This window comes from Equus asinus, chromosome 14, assembly GCF_041296235.1.
Source record: "Equus asinus isolate D_3611 breed Donkey chromosome 14, EquAss-T2T_v2, whole genome shotgun sequence".
NCBI lineage: Eukaryota > Metazoa > Chordata > Mammalia > Perissodactyla > Equidae > Equus > Equus asinus.
The window spans coordinates 47,200,456-47,219,656 of NC_091803.1; the positions used below are offsets into that span (position 1 = coordinate 47,200,456).

The window sequence follows — 19,201 nt, forward strand, 5'->3', positions numbered from 1 at the left end:
ATAGGAAATGACCCCCCAGGGCAGCTGCCCGGGCAGCACTGTCCGCAGCAGGAGGAAGCTGCAAACTCCACACAGCCTGGCTGGGCCTTTGCCCCAGGCCCTGGGCCTGAAGCGGGTCTGGGTTCCGAGGGTGCCCGGTGGCTGGGGTCTCAGGGGGCTTCTCCCGGGTGCGGAAGGCCTGGAGCGGCGCGGCCACGGGCTCGCCCCGGAAAGGCCAGCGGTCATATGGAAGCAGTCGCCTGTCTGGTCGCAGGCCATCGCCTCCTAACATGGGAAGACAAAATGGCGGCCGCGCCCCGGGGCGGGGGGGGGGGGGGGGGGGGCGCGCCTAAGCTACATACGGGTTCCGCGCCACGTTACAACTACAACTCCCGGAATGCTCTGCGTCTAAGGCGGGAGACCGATGTGCGCTCCACCGTCCCTCGCTGTGGCGCTAGGCCCTGTGCTCCGCCCCCCCAGCGGAAACCCCTCGGAATACGTTGTCTCCTCTGGTCCGCTACCCAGCCCTTCCTCGCATTGGCCGACGGGAGTCGTAGTTCTTCGTCAACGAAGTTGAACCTCCATCGCGCCTTAAGAAACTACACTTCCCGGTGTCATTTCGGCGCCTGCGCATAAGGCCACTGGGCATACTACGGTTCCCGGCGGGCCCTGCGATGCGCGCGGCGGCGTGCTGACGCGCTTAGTTGGTCGTGCTGACGTGCGGCGCTGCCCAGGCGGGGTGCGAGTGGCGCAGTCGGAGCCTGCTGCGGCCCCTGAGGAAGCGAAGAGGCGTCGGTGTCGGCTGAGGCGGGCGGACCGGCGAGGCGAGGCGGCGGCTCTAGGCCCCGAGGGACTCGGGAGCTCGAGCGGCAGCAGCAGTAGCGGCAGCACCTCTCCCCCTCGGAGGCGGCGGGCGGAGGCGGAGGCGGCGGCGGCGGCGGCGGGTGAGAGGGTGAGGGAGCGCGCGAGCCTGGTGGGGGAGGGGCGGCGGCCCCGGCTCGAGGCCAAAGCGCGCGGAGAACGGCCCAGGCCGCCGCGCGCACGCGCACTCGCCGCCGCTAGCTCGCGCTCGCCCTCGCTGGCCTGCCTCCCCTCCCCCTCCCCGCGTTCCTGTCGCGCGCGGGCTTTTACTCCCCTTCCCGTCCCCCATGGCAACGGCGCGCGCCGCCGACTGCGCTCGGGCTCGCGCGCGCTCTCGGCGAGGCGGGGGGAGCGCGCGGCTCGGCTTCTCGCCTCCCCCACGCGTGCGGCCGAGGAGGCCCTCGGCCCTCGGCAGCTGCCCCTTCCGACATTTTCTCGGCGGGGAGGGGCGGCGGCAGGGTCTGCTCCCGGGTCCGTGCCCCGCGCCTCTCCAGCGTCCGGCTTCCTTTCCCTTCTGGGGCCCGAGGCCCGGCCCGGAGCCTCCCAGACGCCGGGGCGTCGCGCAGCCCCCTCCCCCATCCCGCGAGGCCGAAAATAGGCCTTGGCGGCCCGGCCGTGCGGAGAAGGCCCTGAACTAAATGGCCCGGAGAGAGAGAGAGTTCGGACTCGTTATTGTTCGCCACGGAGCGTTAGGGAGAGAAGGCCCCAAACCCTCCCCAAAACACGTTTACGTAGTCGGCCCAGGTATGTAAGGGCAGACCGAGTGCGCCTTTTTTTGCGCTTTTTCATCATCTTCCCAAAAGTTGTATTCAAACGAGGGAGGAGGCTGTTGGAGCCCTTCCCTGGGAAGAAAACGCTGGACTCTGTTTCAGCCGTTGTTTGGCACACAACTCTGAGCCTTGGTTTCCACTCTTCGCTTATCTAAGGTGGTTTCTGGACCAAAAATTCTGCGTTTTGTCTTCTTCCATGTGTGGGCTTAGATCGTTCCTGAGCTCGCATTAGCTTTCTGGGTTTCCTGGTGTCCACTCAGCGCCTACAGTGCCCAGTGCTGAGCTCGCTGTGCTTCCCTCTGTCCGTTTTCCCGCACCCCTCCCCCCACCTTTAACGTGTTTCTTTTCTTCAGTAGACTGATAGTAAATTTCAAGATTTTCTTCTGTCTTCCTGAGTTTACCATCTTGATAATTCTCCAACAGAAAAAAAATTCTCTTTTATCGTCCTTTGCAGCTTGCTTTTAATTTTTGCCTTTAGCTTGGGTAACTTTTGCATACTCAGTCTCTGGACCCCAGTTTAAGAATCCCTGTCTTGCAAAGTTAACCTGGTTTTGGTGATTAGTGTGTGTGTTGTCGATGTACCCCCTTGGTTCGTCCTTCCTCTTCCTTTTAGTGTGTGTTGAGCACTGGCTTGGATGCTACTTTTTTTTTTTCCTTTTGGCTCATTCCTTAAAAGTTCTCCGATTCTTTGCGACTTAATACCCTTTGCTTAGCAGCTCCTGGTTTTCCCTCCCTAGGGAGTGGGAGGATTTTCGTGTGAGGTGGTATGGAAGTGTGGGTGAATGGTTAAAATGTAGAATTGTGGATCAGGAGCATTCTGCAAAGGAAGCTGAAATTAGGTGGGGGTAGAGAGGCAAGGAAGGACCTAGGTTTAGAACCGGGAGGATTGGTATTTGAGAAAAGGAAAGTGAGGGTTAGAAAATAAAACTGATTTCTTGTTCTGTAAAGAAGTTTTGCATTTCTTTATGCATTTCTACTTGGCCTTTCCTAGATTTAGCCTCATCTGTCACTCCTCTACTGGGGCATGGTTATCTTTGTTTTCGGTTTTTGGGGGTGGGGTGGGGGGAGGTCTAGAGTTGAACTATCTCCCTTCCATTCAACATTTCTGTACGTATGTACACACACACGTATATGTAGGCTTTAGTATGTTTTTTCATGTATTTGTATGATGTTTATTGTAGAATATTTTTAAATGTAGCCTTCCCTTTTAGCCAATTCTCTATTCCCTGTACCTTCACTAATTTCTCCATTTTGTTCCTTGAGTCTTTTCCTGGGGTAGTTTTTCCTCACACATTTACTATGAAACTGTCTTGCACAGGGTGAGTTGTAGAAAAATAGAAATAGGAGAAAGGAATAGAGTATGCGTAGCCAAGAAATCTGACCTGAAAAACTGGGGCTTGAGGGCTCTTCATAGTCCTGCTGGGGTTGGGACAGGTTGAGAGGATAGAACCTGATGGGAGGCGTGGAGATAATGTGAGAGGGATAAGGCAGGGCTGGAAAAGAAAACTAGGAAATGTGAGATACAGGGGACTGGTAGGGAAAGCTGACAGCTTGTTAATGAAAGTGAGATAGAAAAAGAGGGGTTTTAATAAGTTTAAGAATAAAGTTTAGGGCAAGGAATTTAGAAAAGGTAGGGGAACAGTTGCAACATAGGAGACTAGTTTAATGTGTTTGGAGGATGGAGCTGAAAATAGATAATATCTAACAGGAGCTAGTGAGACTTGGGTGAGCTGCAAATCATGTGGGAAATCTTATTGGGAAGGAAATTGACGGTATATGGTGTCAGTCAGGGTAGTTGGTAGGAGATAGAAATATTTGGAGCTGAGGAAGTGGCCGTTTCCCTGAGAGGGGAAGTATAAGAGCATTACGTATCCAAGGTTCATGTGTGTTTCTGATGTGCACGCTGGCCTTTGGTCTGGGTGTGAGGCTGCACAGGACACTGTAGGTTTTATCTTACGAACCAGTCGGTCCATCTGTTTGGATATTTAGGGGCTGTTTAGTCAGTTTGTATTCGTAACACGGTAGTCTGAAATCCTTAGGTTAGTTCTTCTAAGAGTCCTTAGAGTTGGACTGCAGGCCCTCAGGTGCCACAGATCTGTTTGGTGTTTGTCGTGTACCCTGTTTGGAGACTTTGGTCAGTTGCTAGAGATTAGGAATTAGAGTAGTTGGTGAAGACCCTGCTTGTGCATATTGGGGCCAAAGGAGAATAAAGGGACTGTGTGGAGAAATTTGAGAGAAATAGAATCATTGTTTGGGGTGGAAAAAGAAGAAAATCTAGGTGCAAGCAGGAACAGCTCTTGTACATTGAGGGGAAAAAGTGGGAAGAGCTGAGCTGTGATTTGGTAGAAAGCAGTGTGGGAAGGATGAGGAAGGGGTTTTGTTAAGAGACCAGAAGGATTATGCAGCTAAAGGATGTTAGGATGGAGGTCCATGTTGAAATAGGATGGAGTTGAGCAGGGATTTGGGTGGTGGTAAGTGGTTAGTTTGGGGCCAGGGGCCTGACCCGTGTCTCCCCGCTCCCCTTCAGGAGCGGTGGTGCCCCTCCGGGCACGGGGCCATGTACAACGGGATCGGGCTGCCGACGCCCCGGGGCAGCGGCACCAACGGCTACGTCCAGCGCAACCTGTCCCTGGTGCGGGGCCGCCGGGGTGAGCGGCCTGACTACAAGGGAGAGGAGGAACTGCGGCGCCTGGAGGCTGCCCTGGTGAAGCGGCCTAATCCTGACATCCTGGACCACGAGCGCAAGCGGCGCGTGGAGCTGCGATGCCTCGAGCTGGAGGAGATGATGGAAGAGCAGGGGTGAGGGGAGGGCTGGGGGAGAGCCAAGCACTGAGTGAGTGCAGAATTGGGGGAGTTATGTGGGATGTAAGGAGCTTAGGGCTGGTTGAAAGAGGCCTGGAGAAGAGTTGTAGGAGGGGAGGAGGTAAAGGAGCTAGCAGATTGAAAGGAGTTAAAGGACAGTTCAAAGTGGGAGATGTGGAAACTGTGTGAGGGAGTCTGAATTATTTAGACGGAGGCGCTTAGGGAAAGAGAGGGGCCATTGAGAAACAAAAAATGTGCTTTAAGGGAGAGGTAGGAAAGCAGAGACCAGATAAGAGAAGAGAGAGGTAAGCTGACAGGTGTTGTCATTGGTAGAGAAGAGGAAGACAAATGAATTTAAGGCTTGAGGCCTTGGAAAGTAGCAAAGGCAGGAAAACAGGAACTAGAATAATATCTGGATAAGAAGGGATCATGGGTTGGTTAGGGAAGTGAAATTTTGGAGCAGGAGGGCATTCAGGCAGAAAACCTTTTAGAGCAGTGGTTTTCAAACTTCAGCAGTGGCGCCCCTTTTATACAATGCATCTGATTTTGAAACCCCAGGAAATGAAAGACCTGTTCTTGTTGAAGTTGGGGAGGAGCACCTAGAACTCTGCCTGCTTAACTTTTCTCTCTTGGCCCCTGGAGTGTAGCATGTTTAAAATCCACTGTTCTAGAGGGTGTAGTAAGTGGAGGGAAGGAAGACAACAGGAAAAGATCGGGAGGGTTTAAGAGAAGGGCCCTTTGGGTGACAGTGAGTGAAAAGTTCTATGTGTGCATGGAAAGGGAAGGGACTGCTGGGAATGAGGGACCTGTAAACCTGGACTGGGCAAAGTGTCTAGTCAAGCTCTAACCCGGAAGGGATTTATTCTTCAGGTACGAGGAACAGCAAATTCAGGAAAAAGTGGCGACCTTTCGACTCATGTTGCTGGAGAAGGATGTGAACCCTGGGGGCAAGGAGGAGACCCCAGGGCAGAGGCCAGCGTGAGTGTTTTGCTGTCCCTTGAGTTCCTCTGGACTCTGTACTGCTGCTTCTGCTGTCGTTTTTACCTTGGACTTTCTCCCTCCTCTTTTCTTCCTTTTCCCATGCCCGTTTGGTTCCTGCCTACAATTGTGTCAATGTGACTGCCATTTGCTCTCTATCTCCTTCAGACCGTTGCCCTTTTTCCCTCTAGGGTAACTGAGACTCACCAGTTGGCAGAATTGAATGAGAAGAAGAATGAACGACTCCGTGCTGCCTTTGGCATCAGTGATTCCTATGTGGATGGCAGCTCTTTTGATCCTCAGCGTCGTGCTCGAGAAGCTAAACAACCAGCTCCCGAGCCTCCCAAACCTTACAGGTACACAAGACCAAGAAACTAGTCGCAGTTTCTCTACTAATTCTAAACATTCAGCTCTATCTTTTTGGTGCTCTCTCTCTTTCCAAATTCTTTAGATTTTGTTCTCTCAAGGTGAAATGTCTAAGGAAACTTGTCTTAGCACTTCCGTTTTCTTTTCATCTTTACCCAGCCTTGTCCGGGAGTCCAGCAGTTCTCGCTCACCAACCCCAAAGCAAAAAAAGAAGAAAAAGAAGAAAGACAGAGGACGGTAAGATAGTTGGAAAGTTAGTCTAGTAGCTAGAGGACCAGCCCTGTCATACTGTCTCTCTGGAAATAAAATTCATGCTTCTAGGAAGCAGGAGAGAGTTGTCAGGGAAGAGGGAGTTACCATTCTGGTTTCAGCCAGGAGAATAAATGTGTGCTTCTTCAGTGGGGAAGGTTTAATTTTGTAGCTCTGCCAATTAAGAACTGGCTAGCAGCATTGTGGATTTCTGGGATTTTCCTTTTAATTTTGAGGTTTGTGATTTAAGGAGGAGGTACCTGTGCTTCTGGGAGAGTAAATAAATCCTGGGCTTAGGTCTGGGACATCAGTGTTGTTGGAGTTGTTTGGTGCTTTAGAAGCCTTTTTTGGGGGTGGATTGTAAGTGGGAGGGCCAGGGAAGTAGCCAAGCAGAATGACCTTGTTTCTGAACCCATTTCTAGCAGGTCAGAGAGCAGCTCTCCTCGACGAGAAAGGAAGAAGAGCTCTAAGAAGAAGAAGCACAGGTATGAGGTGGGAGTACTTGGAGTGATTGGGGAGGCTTGATGAATCCAGGCATAGGTATTGGTTTATGTTTTATGTTTTTTCCCCAACAGGTCAGAGTCTGAATCCAAGAAACGGAAGCATAGGTAAGAGCTCTTTAGGGCGTAGGGGACATAGTTGGACATGGAGTGGTGAACCATTGCTTGATGGCCTTGCTTGCTCTCTGAGAGAGGAGGAGGGGGTTCTTTTTCTTGGAGCAAAGCTCACTTCCTTGATGTTGTGTTGTCAGTTATCAATTCTTTTCACTTTTTTAAAAAAAATTATAATTATTTTTAATAGTCTTGCTTTATTTCCCAGGTCTCCCACTCCAAAGAGCAAGCGTAAATCTAAGGACAAGAAGCGGAAGCGGTGAGTGAACTTGTGTGAATTGGAGCGAAATTTGCTGAGCCAAGTAGATGAATGGCACGTAGGGGAATAGGGTAGAATCAGCAATGTCCCTGTAAATGGTTGAAGCATGGATGAGGGTAATCCAGTACAGGTGTGACAGCACCCTGAGCTGTGGTGGTGGTCTTCCTTCAGGTCTCGAAGTACAACACCAGCACCCAAGAGTCGCCGGGCCCACCGTTCAACTTCTGCTGACTCTGCTTCCTCTTCTGATACTTCCCGTAGTCGGTAAGGGGGGGTCCAGGAGGAAGGGAGGGAGAGGGACTTGCGGGTTAATCAATTTAATATTTATTGAGCGCCCACGGTGTGCTAGGCGCTGCACAGACCATTCGGAAGACACGGTCCCTGCCCTCTAGGAGCTGACAGGCTAAAGCAACAGGATGGACAGACATATACATTTCCCCTTCTCTTTTTTTGTTTTGTTTTTGTTTATTTTGTTATTTTTTGTTTTGTTCTGATGTATATGGACTGCCAGAATAGGGGGGGTGGTGGTTTGTTCGTGGTGTCTGGGGGAGGAAGGAATCCTTACCCTGGCTTCCTTAATCGGGGAAGGCTTCCTGAAGGAGGTGGGCTCAGAGGTGAGTTGTGAATGAAGTGGGTAGGGAGTGGGCTGGGTGGAGGGTTTGGGGAGGATTGGGGGAGGTGAATAAAGGGGTAAAGGGAGAACATTTTTTGGGATTGTTGAGAAGAGAAGGACCAGAGTGAACTGGGCTTGATTTTCAATATGAGTGATTTGAGTCTTGTAAATAAGAGAAGGCTTTTTGGAAGAGGGTTGTAGTCAGGAAAGGTGGATGGGAGCTGGGGAGGGGGTTTTCTGTTCTCCCCTGAGCTGATTTCCTTCCTCTTCCCCGTCCTCAATTACCTCCCTTAGGTCTCGAAGTGCTGCAGCTAAAACCCATACAACTACCTTGACTGGGCGAAGTCCTTCTCCTGCCTCAGGGCATCGAGGGGAGGGAGATGTACCTTCCAAGGAACCAGGTACCACCAACACAGGGCAGCCTAGCAGCCCAGAGCCCTCTACAAAGCATCCTAGCAGCCCTTATGAAGACAAGGATAAAGACATCAAGGAGGTATGTTCTGAGTTAATGGATGTTCATTGGGTGATAAAGCTGTAGGTTTGAGGATAGGTGTTTGAAGCGGAGGAGAGAAGTAAGAGCTTATTAAAGAGAAATGTATTCAGTTGTTTTTTTCTGCGTTCGTTTTTCAGGTATTTATCAAAGTTCTCTTTCCTATCTACAAATCCTTCAGAATTGTGGCTTTCAAACTTCACTGGATATTAATAGGTGTTACATCATTATCCTATTTGTACACATACATAAAACTTGAACAGGTGTTTCTTCAAACTATAAATAGCCTTACTATTTATTGATTCCTCTCCTTTCTTTCATTAAATGCTGGTTGTGGCTCACTAAAATTTTTCAGCCTATTGGGTTGCTGCCTGCAGTCTGGAAACACTACGTTGAAATGGTCTTTTCCATACCTCTTCTTTTATACTTGCTATTCTAAATCAAGTCCTAATCATGTTTTCTTGTTTCAGTTATTACGGTATATTTTAATTACTCTTGCTAAATTCCTGGTGCTCCTGTCCATTTGCCATGTCATCCAGAGTTAACTTTTCAAAATATAAGTTGGATCACTTCAGAAATTTAATTTACTTCCTGTTGCTCTTGACTCATCTAAGGCTTATGTAACTTGGTCTTCTTTTCTGTCTTTTTCCTGTACTTCGTTTTAGTCTTTCTTATTTATATAAATCTTGTCCTCAAACCTTTATCTTTGTTGTTTTACTATATTATAGTTATTTTTCATGGGTGAAGTCAGATGCTACCCACTTTGGGAAATTGCTTTATCTTTCCATTTAAAAACACCTTTATGTTGTCACAGCATTTTGTAATGGTTATGTGTTGTAAAATGTGGTCCACTAGTTGTTTGCATTCTGTTTTTTTCTCTGGATTATGAGACTCTTGAGGTCACAGACTATCCATATCTTCATGTTTTCCCCACTATTTTTTGTTATATGATTTCTTTATATTGAATGAATGTGAATGCCTGTGGTAAGGAAAAGGACCAGTTGGTATAATGGGGTGTGTGGAGGAAAAGTTTGATTGGAAAAGGTGTTGGGATCTTTGGGCGATAGGAAGTTTTGGTGCTTACATATCCCTACTCTCTTTTCCACTCTTAGAAATCTGCAGTTCAACCTAGTCCCTCTCCGGAAAGGAGCAGCACAGGCCCAGAACCACCTGCTCCCACTCTGCTCCTTGCTGAGCAGCATGGCGGCTCCCCACAACCCCTTGCAACAACCCCCTTAAGTCAGGAGCCAGTGAACCCCCCATCTGAGGCTTCCCCAACCCAGGGCCGTTCACCACCTAAGTCTCCTGAGAAACCTCCTCAGTCGTCTTCAGAGAGCTGCCCACCATCCCCTCAACCTACCAAAGTTTCTCGGCATGCTAGCTCTTCCCCTGAAAGTCCTAAACCCGCACCAGCTCCTGGGTCCCGTCGGGAGATTTCTTCTTCTCCCGCATCCAAGAGTCGCTCGCATGGCCGAGCAAAGCGGGATAAATCACATTCTCATACTCCTTCTCATGGGGTGGGGAGGTCCTGTAGCCCTGCCACCACCAAGCGGGGGCGTTCTCGGTCTCGAACCCCTACTAAGAGAGGTCATTCTCGGTCCCGGTCCCCTCAGTGGTGTAGGTCCCGGTCTGCACAGAGGTGGGGGCGATCTAGAAGTCCCCAGCGACGTGGCCGCTCCAGGTCTCCTCAGCGACTGGGCTGGTCCAGGAGTAGAAATAACCAGAGAAGAGGCAGATCTAGATCAGCAAGGCGAGGCAGGTCACACTCTAGATCCTCAGCTACTAGGGGCAGATCTCGTTCTAGAACGCCAGCTCGGCGGGGCAGGTCTCGTTCCAGAACACCTGCCAGGCGGAGATCACGATCCAGAACACCCACCAGGCGTAGGTCTCGATCTAGAACACCAGCCCGGAGGGGCAGATCGCGGTCTAGAACGCCTGCTAGGCGCAGATCTAGGACCCGCTCGCCAGTGCGACGGAGGTCTCGTAGTAGGTCGCCAGCCAGGAGAAGCGGTAGGTCACGTTCTCGAACCCCAGCTAGACGAAGTGGCAGGTCACGCTCTAGAACCCCAGCTAGGCGAAGTGGTCGATCGCGCTCTAGAACCCCAGGTAGGCGAAGTGGTAGATCGCGCTCTAGAACGCCCGCCAGGAGAGGGAGATCTCGGTCTAGGACACCAGCAAGACGAGGAAGATCCCGTAGTAGAAGTCTAGTTAGACGGGGACGATCTCACTCCAGAACACCACAAAGAAGAGGCAGGTCTGGCTCATCATCAGAGTGGAAGAACAAATCCAGAACATCACAGAGAAGGAGCAGGTCCAACTCAAGCCCAGAAATGAAAAAATCTCATGTTTCTTCAAGGCGGAGCAGGTCTCTCTCTTCACCACGGTCCAAAACAAAATCTCGCTTGTCTTTGAGGCGAAGCCTTTCAGGGTCTTCTCCATGCCCTAAACAGAAGTCTCAGACTCCACCAAGGCGCAGTCGCTCTGGATCATCCCAACCTAAAGCTAAATCTAGAACACCACCAAGGCGAAGTCACTCTCGTTCTTCTTTATCTCCTAATCAGAAATCAAAAACACCATCACAACAAAATCGTTCCAGTTTATCTCCTCAACCTCAAGTGAAATCTGGAACACCACCAAGGCAAGGGTCTGTAACAAGTCCCCAGGCAAATGAGCAGTCTGCAACACCACCAAGACGGAGCCGTTCGGAATCATCACCTGATCCTGAGGTAAAATCTAGGACACCTTCCAGACACAGCTGCTCAGGGTCTTCTCCTCCTAGAGTGAAATCTAGTACACCTCTAAGACGGAGCCGATCTGGGTCATCATCTCCACAACCCAAAGTGAAGGCGATAACATCACCAACACAAAGCCATTCTGGTTCCTCTTCTCCAAGTCCTAGTAGAGTGACATCTAAAACACCTCCAAGGCAAAGCAGATCAGAGTCTCCCTGCTCCAAGGTGGACTCTAGATCATTGCAAAGACACAGCCATTCTAGGTCCTCCTCACCAGATACCAAAGTGAAACCTGGAACACCACCAAGACAAAGTCACTCAGGGTCTACTTCGCCATGCCCCAACATCAAGCCCCAAACTCCACCAGGGCACGTTCTTTCTGGATCAAAGTCACCGTGTTCCCAAGAGAAGTCTAAAGACTCACTAGCGCAAAGTTGTTCTGGGTCCTTCTCCCTCTGCCCGGGAGTAAAGTCTAGTGCACCACCAGGAGAGGGCTATTTCGGCTCCTCATTTCTGCAACAGAAAGGACAATTTCAGACTTCACCAGACCCCAGATCTGATACTTCAAGTCCAGAAATGAGGCAGAATCACTCTGCGTCTCCATCTCTGCAGAGCAAATCTCAAACATCTCCTAAGGGTGGCCAGTCCGGGTCATCATCTCCAGTCGCTGAGCTGGCACCCAGATCTCCAGCAAGACAAGATAGAAGTGAATTGTTGTCAAGTCCTAGGCTGAAATCTGCCATGTCTCCTGAGCAGAGCAGGTCCCAGTCTGACTCTTCCCCATATCCTGCAATGGACTCTAAATCTTTTCTGGGGCAGAGTAGATTGGAGCCTTTTCCTGAATCAAAAGAGAAAACGGGCTTACTCCTTCAGGAGGATGTTACTGCACCATCTCCTAGACCAAGAGACAAATTGAGTCCTCCAGCGCAGGATAGGCCTGAGTCCTCAGCAGTCCTCAAAGACACACCCAGAACCCCATCAAGGGAAAGAGGTGGTGTTGGGTCATCTCTAGATACAAAAGACCAGAGTAGTGCATTACCTCACCCGAACCAAGGTGAGGAATTAATGGAGGTGGTAGATAAATCTGAAGAATCTTCAAACCAGCTTTTGCCCCATTTGTCTCCAAAACATAAAGAAATAGCTGGAAATAATTTTGAATCATCTCCTGAGATAGAAGAAAGGCCTGTTATGTCTTTGACTCTTGACCAAAGCCAGTCACAGGTTTCTTTGGAAGCAGAAGTCCCTGTAGTGGCCTCAACTTGGAGTGGGCCCCATTTCTCTCCAGAACATAAAGAACTATCTAACTCCCCTCCCAGGGAGAATAGCTTTGGATCGCCTTTAGAATTTAGAAATTCAGGTCCTGTTACAGAAATGAATACTGGATTTACTCCTGAGGTTAAAGAAGATTTGAATGGACCTTTTTCTAATCAGTTGGAGACAGATCCATCTTTAGACGTGAAAGAACAATCGACGAGATCTTCCAGGCGCAGCAGTTCTGATTTATCCCCAGATGCAGTAGAAAAAGCAGGAATGTCTTCAAATCAGAGTGTCTCTTCACCGGTACTTGAGGCTATACCTCGAACACCCTCGAGGGAAAGAAGTAGTTCTACATCTTCTCCTGAACTGAAAGATGGTTTACCCAGAACTCCCTCAAGGAGAAGCAGGTCTGGGTCTTCCCCAGGACTTAGAGATGGATCTGGGACTCCCTCAAGGCACAGCTTATCTGGGTCCTCTCCTGGAATGAAAGATATACCTAGAACACCATCCAGGGGGAGAAGCGAATGTGATTCTTCTCCAGAACCAAAAGCTTTGCCTCAGACTCCTAGGCCAGGGAGTCGTTCTCCATCATCCTTGGAGCTCAACAACAAGTGTCTTACTCCTCAGAGAGAAAGAAGTGGGTCAGAATCATCAGTTGAACAGAAGGCTGTGGCTAGGACTCCTCTTGGGCAGAGAAGTCGGTCTGGATCTTCCCAAGAACTTGATGGGAAACCCAGTGCATCCCCTCAGGAAAGAAGCGAATCTGACTCTTCTCCAGATTCTAAAGCGAAGACACGAATGCCACTTAGACAGAGGAGTTGCTCTGGATCATCTCCAGAGGTCGACAGCAAATCCCGACCTTCTCCTCGGCGTAGTAGATCTGGCTCATCCCCTGAAGTTAAAGATAAGCCCAGAGCTGCACTCAGGGCACAGAGTGGTTCTGATTCTTCTCCTGAACCCAAGGCTCCAGCTCCTCGGGCCCTTCCCAGACGAAGCAGATCAGGTTCATCAAGCAAGGGCAGAGGCCCTTCTCCTGAAGGAAGCAGCAGTTCTGAGTCCTCTCCAGAACACCCCCCCAAATCTAGAACTGCTAGAAGAAGCTCTAGGTCATCACCAGAGCCGAAGATCAAGTCTCGCACTCCACCTCGCCGTCGCAGTTCTCGGTCATCTCCTGAGTTGACTAGGAAGGCCAGACTCTCCCGTAGAAGCCGCTCTGCGTCATCCTCACCAGAGACCCGTTCTAGAACTCCCCCAAGACGCCGAAGAAGTCCCTCGGTGTCTTCCCCAGAGCCAGCTGAAAAGTCAAGATCCTCACGTCGACGGCGTTCAGCTTCATCTCCACGCACTAAGACAACTTCAAGGAGAGGTCGTTCTCCTTCACCAAAGCCTCGTGGGCTCCAGAGGTCTCGGTCCCGCTCAAGGAGAGAGAAAACAAGAACAACCCGACGTCGAGATAGGTCTGGATCTTCTCAGTCGACATCTAGGAGAAGACAGCGGAGCCGGTCAAGGTCTCGGGTTACTCGTCGCAGGAGAGGAGGCTCTGGTTACCATTCAAGGTCTCCTGCCCGGCAAGAGAGTTCGAGAACCTCTTCTCGACGCCGAAGAGGCCGTTCTCGGACACCCCCAACCAGTCGGAAGCGTTCCCGCTCACGTACATCACCAGCCCCATGGAAACGCTCCAGGTCTCGGGCTTCTCCAGCCACTCACCGGCGATCTAGGTCCAGGACACCCCTGGTTAGTCGACGTAGGTCAAGGTCTAGAACTTCACCAGTCAGTAGGAGACGATCAAGGTCTAGGACATCAGTGACACGACGAAGATCTCGATCAAGAGCATCACCAGTGAGTCGAAGGCGATCCAGGTCCAGAACACCACTGGTAACCCGCCGTCGGTCAAGATCCAGAACACCAACTCGCCGGCGTTCCCGTTCTAGAACTCCACCGGTGACTCGCAGAAGGTCCAGATCTAGGACTCCACCAGTAACCAGGAGGCGATCTCGAAGCAGAACCTCACCTATAACTCGCAGAAGATCGAGATCTAGAACATCCCCAGTTACCCGTAGGAGGTCTCGATCTCGCACGTCTCCGGTAACACGAAGGAGGTCCCGCTCTCGAACCTCTCCAGTGACACGCCGCCGATCTAGGTCTCGAACACCTCCAGCTATTCGGCGCCGTTCTAGGTCTCGAACCCCACTGTTGCCACGCAAACGTTCTCGAAGTCGCTCACCACTTGCTATCCGCCGCCGTTCTAGGTCCCGTACTCCGCGAACAACACGGGGCAAACGGTCCTTAACAAGATCTCCTCCAGCCATCCGCAGGCGTTCTGCATCAGGAAGTAGTTCTGACCGCTCACGTTCTGCTACTCCTCCAACAACAAGGAATCATTCTGGTTCTCGCACACCTCCAGTAGCACTCAATAGCTCCAGAATGAGCTGCTTCAGTCGTCCTAGCATGTCACCAACTCCTCTCGACCGCTGTAGATCACCTGGAATGCTTGAACCCCTTGGCAGCTCTAGAACACCTATGTCTGTCCTGCAGCAAGCTGGTGGCTCCATGATGGATGGTCCAGGTCCCCGAATTCCTGATCACCCGAGAACATCTGTACCAGAAAATCATGCTCAGTCTAGAATCGCACTTGCCCTGACAGCTATCAGTCTCGGCACCGCTAGGCCTCCTCCATCTATGTCTGCTGCTGGCCTTGCTGCAAGAATGTCCCAGGTTCCAGCTCCAGTGCCTCTCATGAGTCTCAGAACAGCTCCAGCTGCCAGCCTTGCCAGCAGGATTCCTGCAGCCTCTGCAGCAGCCATGAACCTGGCTGGTGCCAGGACACCTGCCATGCCAACAGCAGTGAACCTGGCTGACTCGAGAGCACCAGCTGCAGCAGCAGCCATGAACTTGGCTAGTCCCAGAACAGCAGTGGCACCTTCAGCTGTGAACCTTGCTGACCCTCGCACCCCCACGGCCCCAGCTGTGAACCTGGCAGGAGCCAGAACCCCAGCTGCTTTGGCAGCTTTGAGTCTTACGGGCTCTGGCACACCCCCAACTCCTGGAAACTATCCCTCCAGTTCCAGAACACCCCAGGCTCCAGCCCCTGCAAACCTGGTGGGTCCTAGATCTGCGCATGCCACGGCTCCTGTGAATATTGCCAGCTCGAGAACCCCTCCAGCTTTGGCCCCTGCAAGCCTCACCAGTGCTAGAATGGCTCCAGCCTTGTCTGGTGCAAACCTCACCAGCCCCAGGGTGCCCCTTTCTGCCTACGAGCGTGTTAGTGGCAGAACCTCACCACCGCTTCTTGACAGAGCCAGGTCCAGAACCCCACCAGGTGGCCCAGGCTCTAGAACCCCACCATCTGCCCCGAGCCAATCTAGAATGACTTCTGAGCGGGCTCCCTCTCCTGCCTCTAGAATGGTACAGGCTCCCTCACAGTCTGTTCTTCCTCCAGCTCAGGATCGACCTAGGTCCCCTGTGCCATCTACTTTTTCTGACCAATCCCGATCTGTGCTTGCCCAGACCACCCCTGTAGCAGGGTCTCAGTCCCTTTCCTCTGGGGTAGTGGCAAAGACCACATCTTCTGCTGGTGACCACAACAGCATACTCTCTGGCCCTGTCCCTGGGGTGTCCCACCCTGAGGATGGGGAACCACCTGCCTCTACGGGGGCCCAGCAGCCTTCTGCATTGGCCGCCCTGCAGCCGGCAAAGGAGCGGCGGAGTTCCTCCTCCTCCTCGTCCTCCAGCTCCTCCTCTTCATCATCATCGTCGTCGTCATCCTCTTCCTCCTCCTCTGGCTCAAGTTCTAGCGACTCGGAGGGCTCTAGCCTTCCCACTCAACCTGAGGTAGCACTGAAGAGGTGAGAGGGCTTGATTTTTAGAACTCTTCTACGGGGAAGGTTTTGGGATGGGTGGGGAGTGGGGAGGGAGAAGCCCTATCCAAAGGTTCTTGGCTCTTTGAAGAGGTATGGGGACCTTGACCGTTAAGCTGGGGGTAGAAGAGAATGCTGGGGTGGGGGCAAAGGGGGGAGGAATGGGACAGATAAAAGTCTCCAAAGGTTAATTCTCTAGAGGATAATGATAAGTTTTCCGTCTCTACAGAGGACAGAACTAGAGGAAATGGACTTAATTTTACAGCAGGAGGGATGGCAGTTAGACCTCAAGAGGAACTCCCTGGGCTGGAAGGATCTTCAGAGGTCATCCCATCCCTCTCCCTGCCTCCAGGCAGGACGGCCCCTCCCCCAGCCAACCTGCACACACAGGGGCCTCCCCAAGCTGTGGCTCTCCGAGGAAGGAGACCACCCAGCACCTGAGCCCAGGGGCCTTATTCCTCCATCAGGGACATTCTTGAGGTTTAGCCTTGATCCCTTGTGCTGCGGGCCCCAGCCTGTTGCTTGTGTTAGCAGAGGTTGGGTCAGCTCGGGCCCACTGCTCTCCAGAGAATGCGCTCACTGGCTCTCGGCTTGGAGAGCTCCCAGGGCCTTTCTCAGACACCCCTCCCCCACTGCCGTTCCTCCAGGCCAAGGAAGGTAGGGTTGGGGCTGGGGCACCTTGTCTCCTTGTGACACTCCTCTTCTCCCACAGGGTCCCCAGCCCTGCTCCAGCCCCAAAGGAGGCTGTTCGAGAGGGACGTCCTCAGGAGCCTACCCCAGCCAAACGGAAGAGACGCTCTAGCAGCTCCAGTTCCAGCTCCTCCTCTTCCTCCTCGTCCTCCTCTTCCTCGTCCTCCTCTTCCTCCTCCTCCTCTTCCTCTTCTTCCTCCTCCTCCTCCTCTTCCTCTTCTACTTCCTCATCCCCCTCCCCTGCTAAGCCTGGCCCTCAGGCCTTGCCCAAACCTGCAAGCCCCAAGAAGCCACCCCCTGGCGAGCAGAGGTGAGTGCTGCCTTGCTTGAGATGGAAGGGGTGGGGTGTGACCCTGGGGTGTGAGATCCCTGCTGGGGTGTTTCACATGGACTGTGGTGTCTGGTTGTATGGGAGCAGTTGGGTGCTCCTCTCCCCACCTACTCTGGTGCCCTGTTCTGGTAAAGGGCTGCACCATCCATTTGGGTGCTCAAGCCAGAACTAGGGAGTCCTAGGTTCTTTCCTCTCCCTGCCCTGACATGCAGCCTGGTCCCAGGGAGTCTAGCTTTTAAGTTTCCCCGTTGCTACTGCCAGGGCTCTGGTCTGGCCACCGTCATCTTCTCCCGACTCTGTCCACAGCCTCTTCCCTGTCTCCCTGCCTCCACGCCATTCTCTTCCACACGTAGCCAGAGGGATCTTTCTAAAACGTACATCTGGTTACTTCCCTCCACTCCACAAATCCTTCCGGGACGCCCTGTGGCCTGCAGGATAAAGCCCCACCTCTGCGGGAATGGCGTGTGAGGCTCTTCACCAACTGGCCTTGCCTGCCCTGTGTTCTCCTCTCCTGCCCGCCCCCACACATGCCCTGTGCTCCAGCCACACCCAGCGCCTTGCAGTCTAAGGAGAACCCCATGCCTTTGGACATGCTGTTCCTTCTGCCTGGAATTCCCTTGTCCGCCTGGTGAACTCCTCGTTCTGCAAGACTCCGCTCAAACAGCACCTTCGAGAAGACTACCCTGCCCCTTCCCTTCCTTGCCCCATGTCCCCTTCCCCTGGGTCCCGAGACCCATGTACATCAGTCCCTGCGGGGCTGCTTCCCACACATGGGGCCAAGTGAGCCTCCCTTGGCCTTCCTTCACCACCAGACTGAGTCCCTCCAAGGGCAGGGACTGTCTTTATCTTTGCGTCCCCCGCTGCACCCCGTGCCCTGCCCACTGGGGCACTCGGTGGATGATGTGCGGGCGGATGGGTGAGTGAGCAGACAAAGGTGGGTCTGAGGCTGGCCCCGTGTGGTATGAGGTTTGGTGGTCAGGACCTGGGTGGGTGGTCCTGAGTGCTGGCTGGTGGGTTTGGAAGGGTGTGGCGCTATGGGGGCCTACTCTGCTCCCCAGGTCCCGCAGCCCCCGGAAGCCAATAGACTCCCTCCGGGACTCCCGGTCCCTCAGCTACTCGCCTGCGGAGCGCCGCCGCACCTCGCCCCAGCCCTCACCACGGGACCAGCAGAGGTAGGGCAGTGGGTGTTGCTTTCCTTTTGCCAATAGCCAGTCCAGTTAGCTCACCACTGATTTATTAGGAAAACTTCTCAGGCTCAAAGGTGCCAGAGGTTGGTGGTGTTCTGTGTCATCTAATGTATGTCCTGTGTTGCAGCAGCAGTGAGCGGGGTTCCCGGAGAGGCCAGCGTGGGGATAGCCGCTCCCCAGGCCACAAGCGCAGGAGGGAGACACCTAGCCCCCGCCCCGTGCGGCACCGCTCCTCCAGGTGAGTGTCGTCCTCACTCCATGCCTGGGTCTCCTGAGAGCTCCAGGGCTGGCTGGGCCTGTGCATTGATTGCCATCTTCTCTGTTGCAGGTCTCCGTGAATCTTTTTTGGGGAATTCCACCATACCCCCAGTTCTGGAGCCACAGGGAGTGCTCCTTTTCTCCCCAACAGGCGTAGGAGGGGGTCCTTGTGTGCCCCCCCCACCCCAACCCTGGCAGCATCTTTGGGGGAAGACTCCCTCCCCCCTCGTTTTTTTCTTTGTTCCTGTGAAATGTTAATCTCTGTGAGTTTTTCCTGGTTCACATGTTTTGGGGGGTTTGGGGTGGGTGGGTATGAGAATGGGAGTTTTGGGAGGGGAGGATACTTCAGGATGCCCCCGTCTTGAGTCAGAAAGGGCCTGGGAGACGTTGTCCCCCTTTTATCCCCAAATTCCTGGGGGGGATGATGGTTTGGGACTTGGGTGAGGTGTTTTGGAAGGGGCAGGAGTTGAAATTAGTTGGCCCCTACTGCCCCCCAGTGAGGTTGTGGCCCCCTCCCCCCAACTTTTCTTCACGTTTCTTAAAGGCATTTTGGTTTTTTAAAATCTGTACAGCAAGAGCAACTTTTTCTGTCAAATAAAAATGAGAAATGCAGGAATTGAGTCTGGAGACTGTTCATTAGGGGTCGGGGGAGGAGCTGCTCTTCTATGCTGGCTGCATCCCCCAAGGAGCGCACTGTGCAGGCCTTGGAGGACCTGTGTGGGGTGGCTCTGGGTTGTGGGTCCCCCACAGAACCTGCTCTCAAACCAACACACTGGCTCCAGCTTACACTTTCGCTCCTGGCCTCCTGGAAGGGGGGGGCACTCTGAGTAGAAGGCTGACCCAGGTTCTGGATTCCTCCCAGTCCTCTCCCCATGGCCTTTGAGGGCTGGGCTGGGGGTAGACAGCTGGAC

The 19,201-nt window shown here is 52.7% G+C and overlaps 1 protein-coding gene across 22 annotated transcripts; it reads left to right on the top strand.

The window, feature by feature from the left end:
• Positions 1-640: 640 nt before the first annotated feature.
• On the top strand, positions 641-18,906 carry SRRM2 (serine/arginine repetitive matrix 2). Of its 22 annotated transcripts, XM_070485163.1 has the most exons (17): positions 656-923; positions 4,138-4,409; positions 5,283-5,390; positions 5,582-5,746; positions 5,916-5,993; positions 6,428-6,490; positions 6,581-6,613; positions 6,825-6,875; positions 7,047-7,139; positions 7,783-7,981; positions 9,091-15,812; positions 16,054-16,148; positions 16,537-16,824; positions 17,389-17,779; positions 17,904-18,017; positions 18,163-18,270; positions 18,361-18,906. In XM_070485163.1, the coding sequence occupies exons 2-12, from the start codon at positions 4,168-4,170 to the stop codon at positions 16,064-16,066; spliced, it is 7,767 nt and encodes a 2,588-aa protein (XP_070341264.1). In that variant the 5' UTR covers positions 656-923; positions 4,138-4,167; the 3' UTR covers positions 16,067-16,148; positions 16,537-16,824; positions 17,389-17,779; positions 17,904-18,017; positions 18,163-18,270; positions 18,361-18,906. The 22 variants fall into 22 exon arrangements, with proteins under 22 accessions (XP_044602622.2, XP_070341264.1, XP_070341265.1 ...); XM_070485164.1 differs by lacking the exon at positions 16,054-16,148 and adding an exon at positions 7,225-7,489 and having other exon boundaries at positions 17,389-18,017; XM_070485162.1 differs by lacking the exon at positions 17,389-17,779.
• Positions 18,907-19,201: the final 295 nt, after the last annotated feature.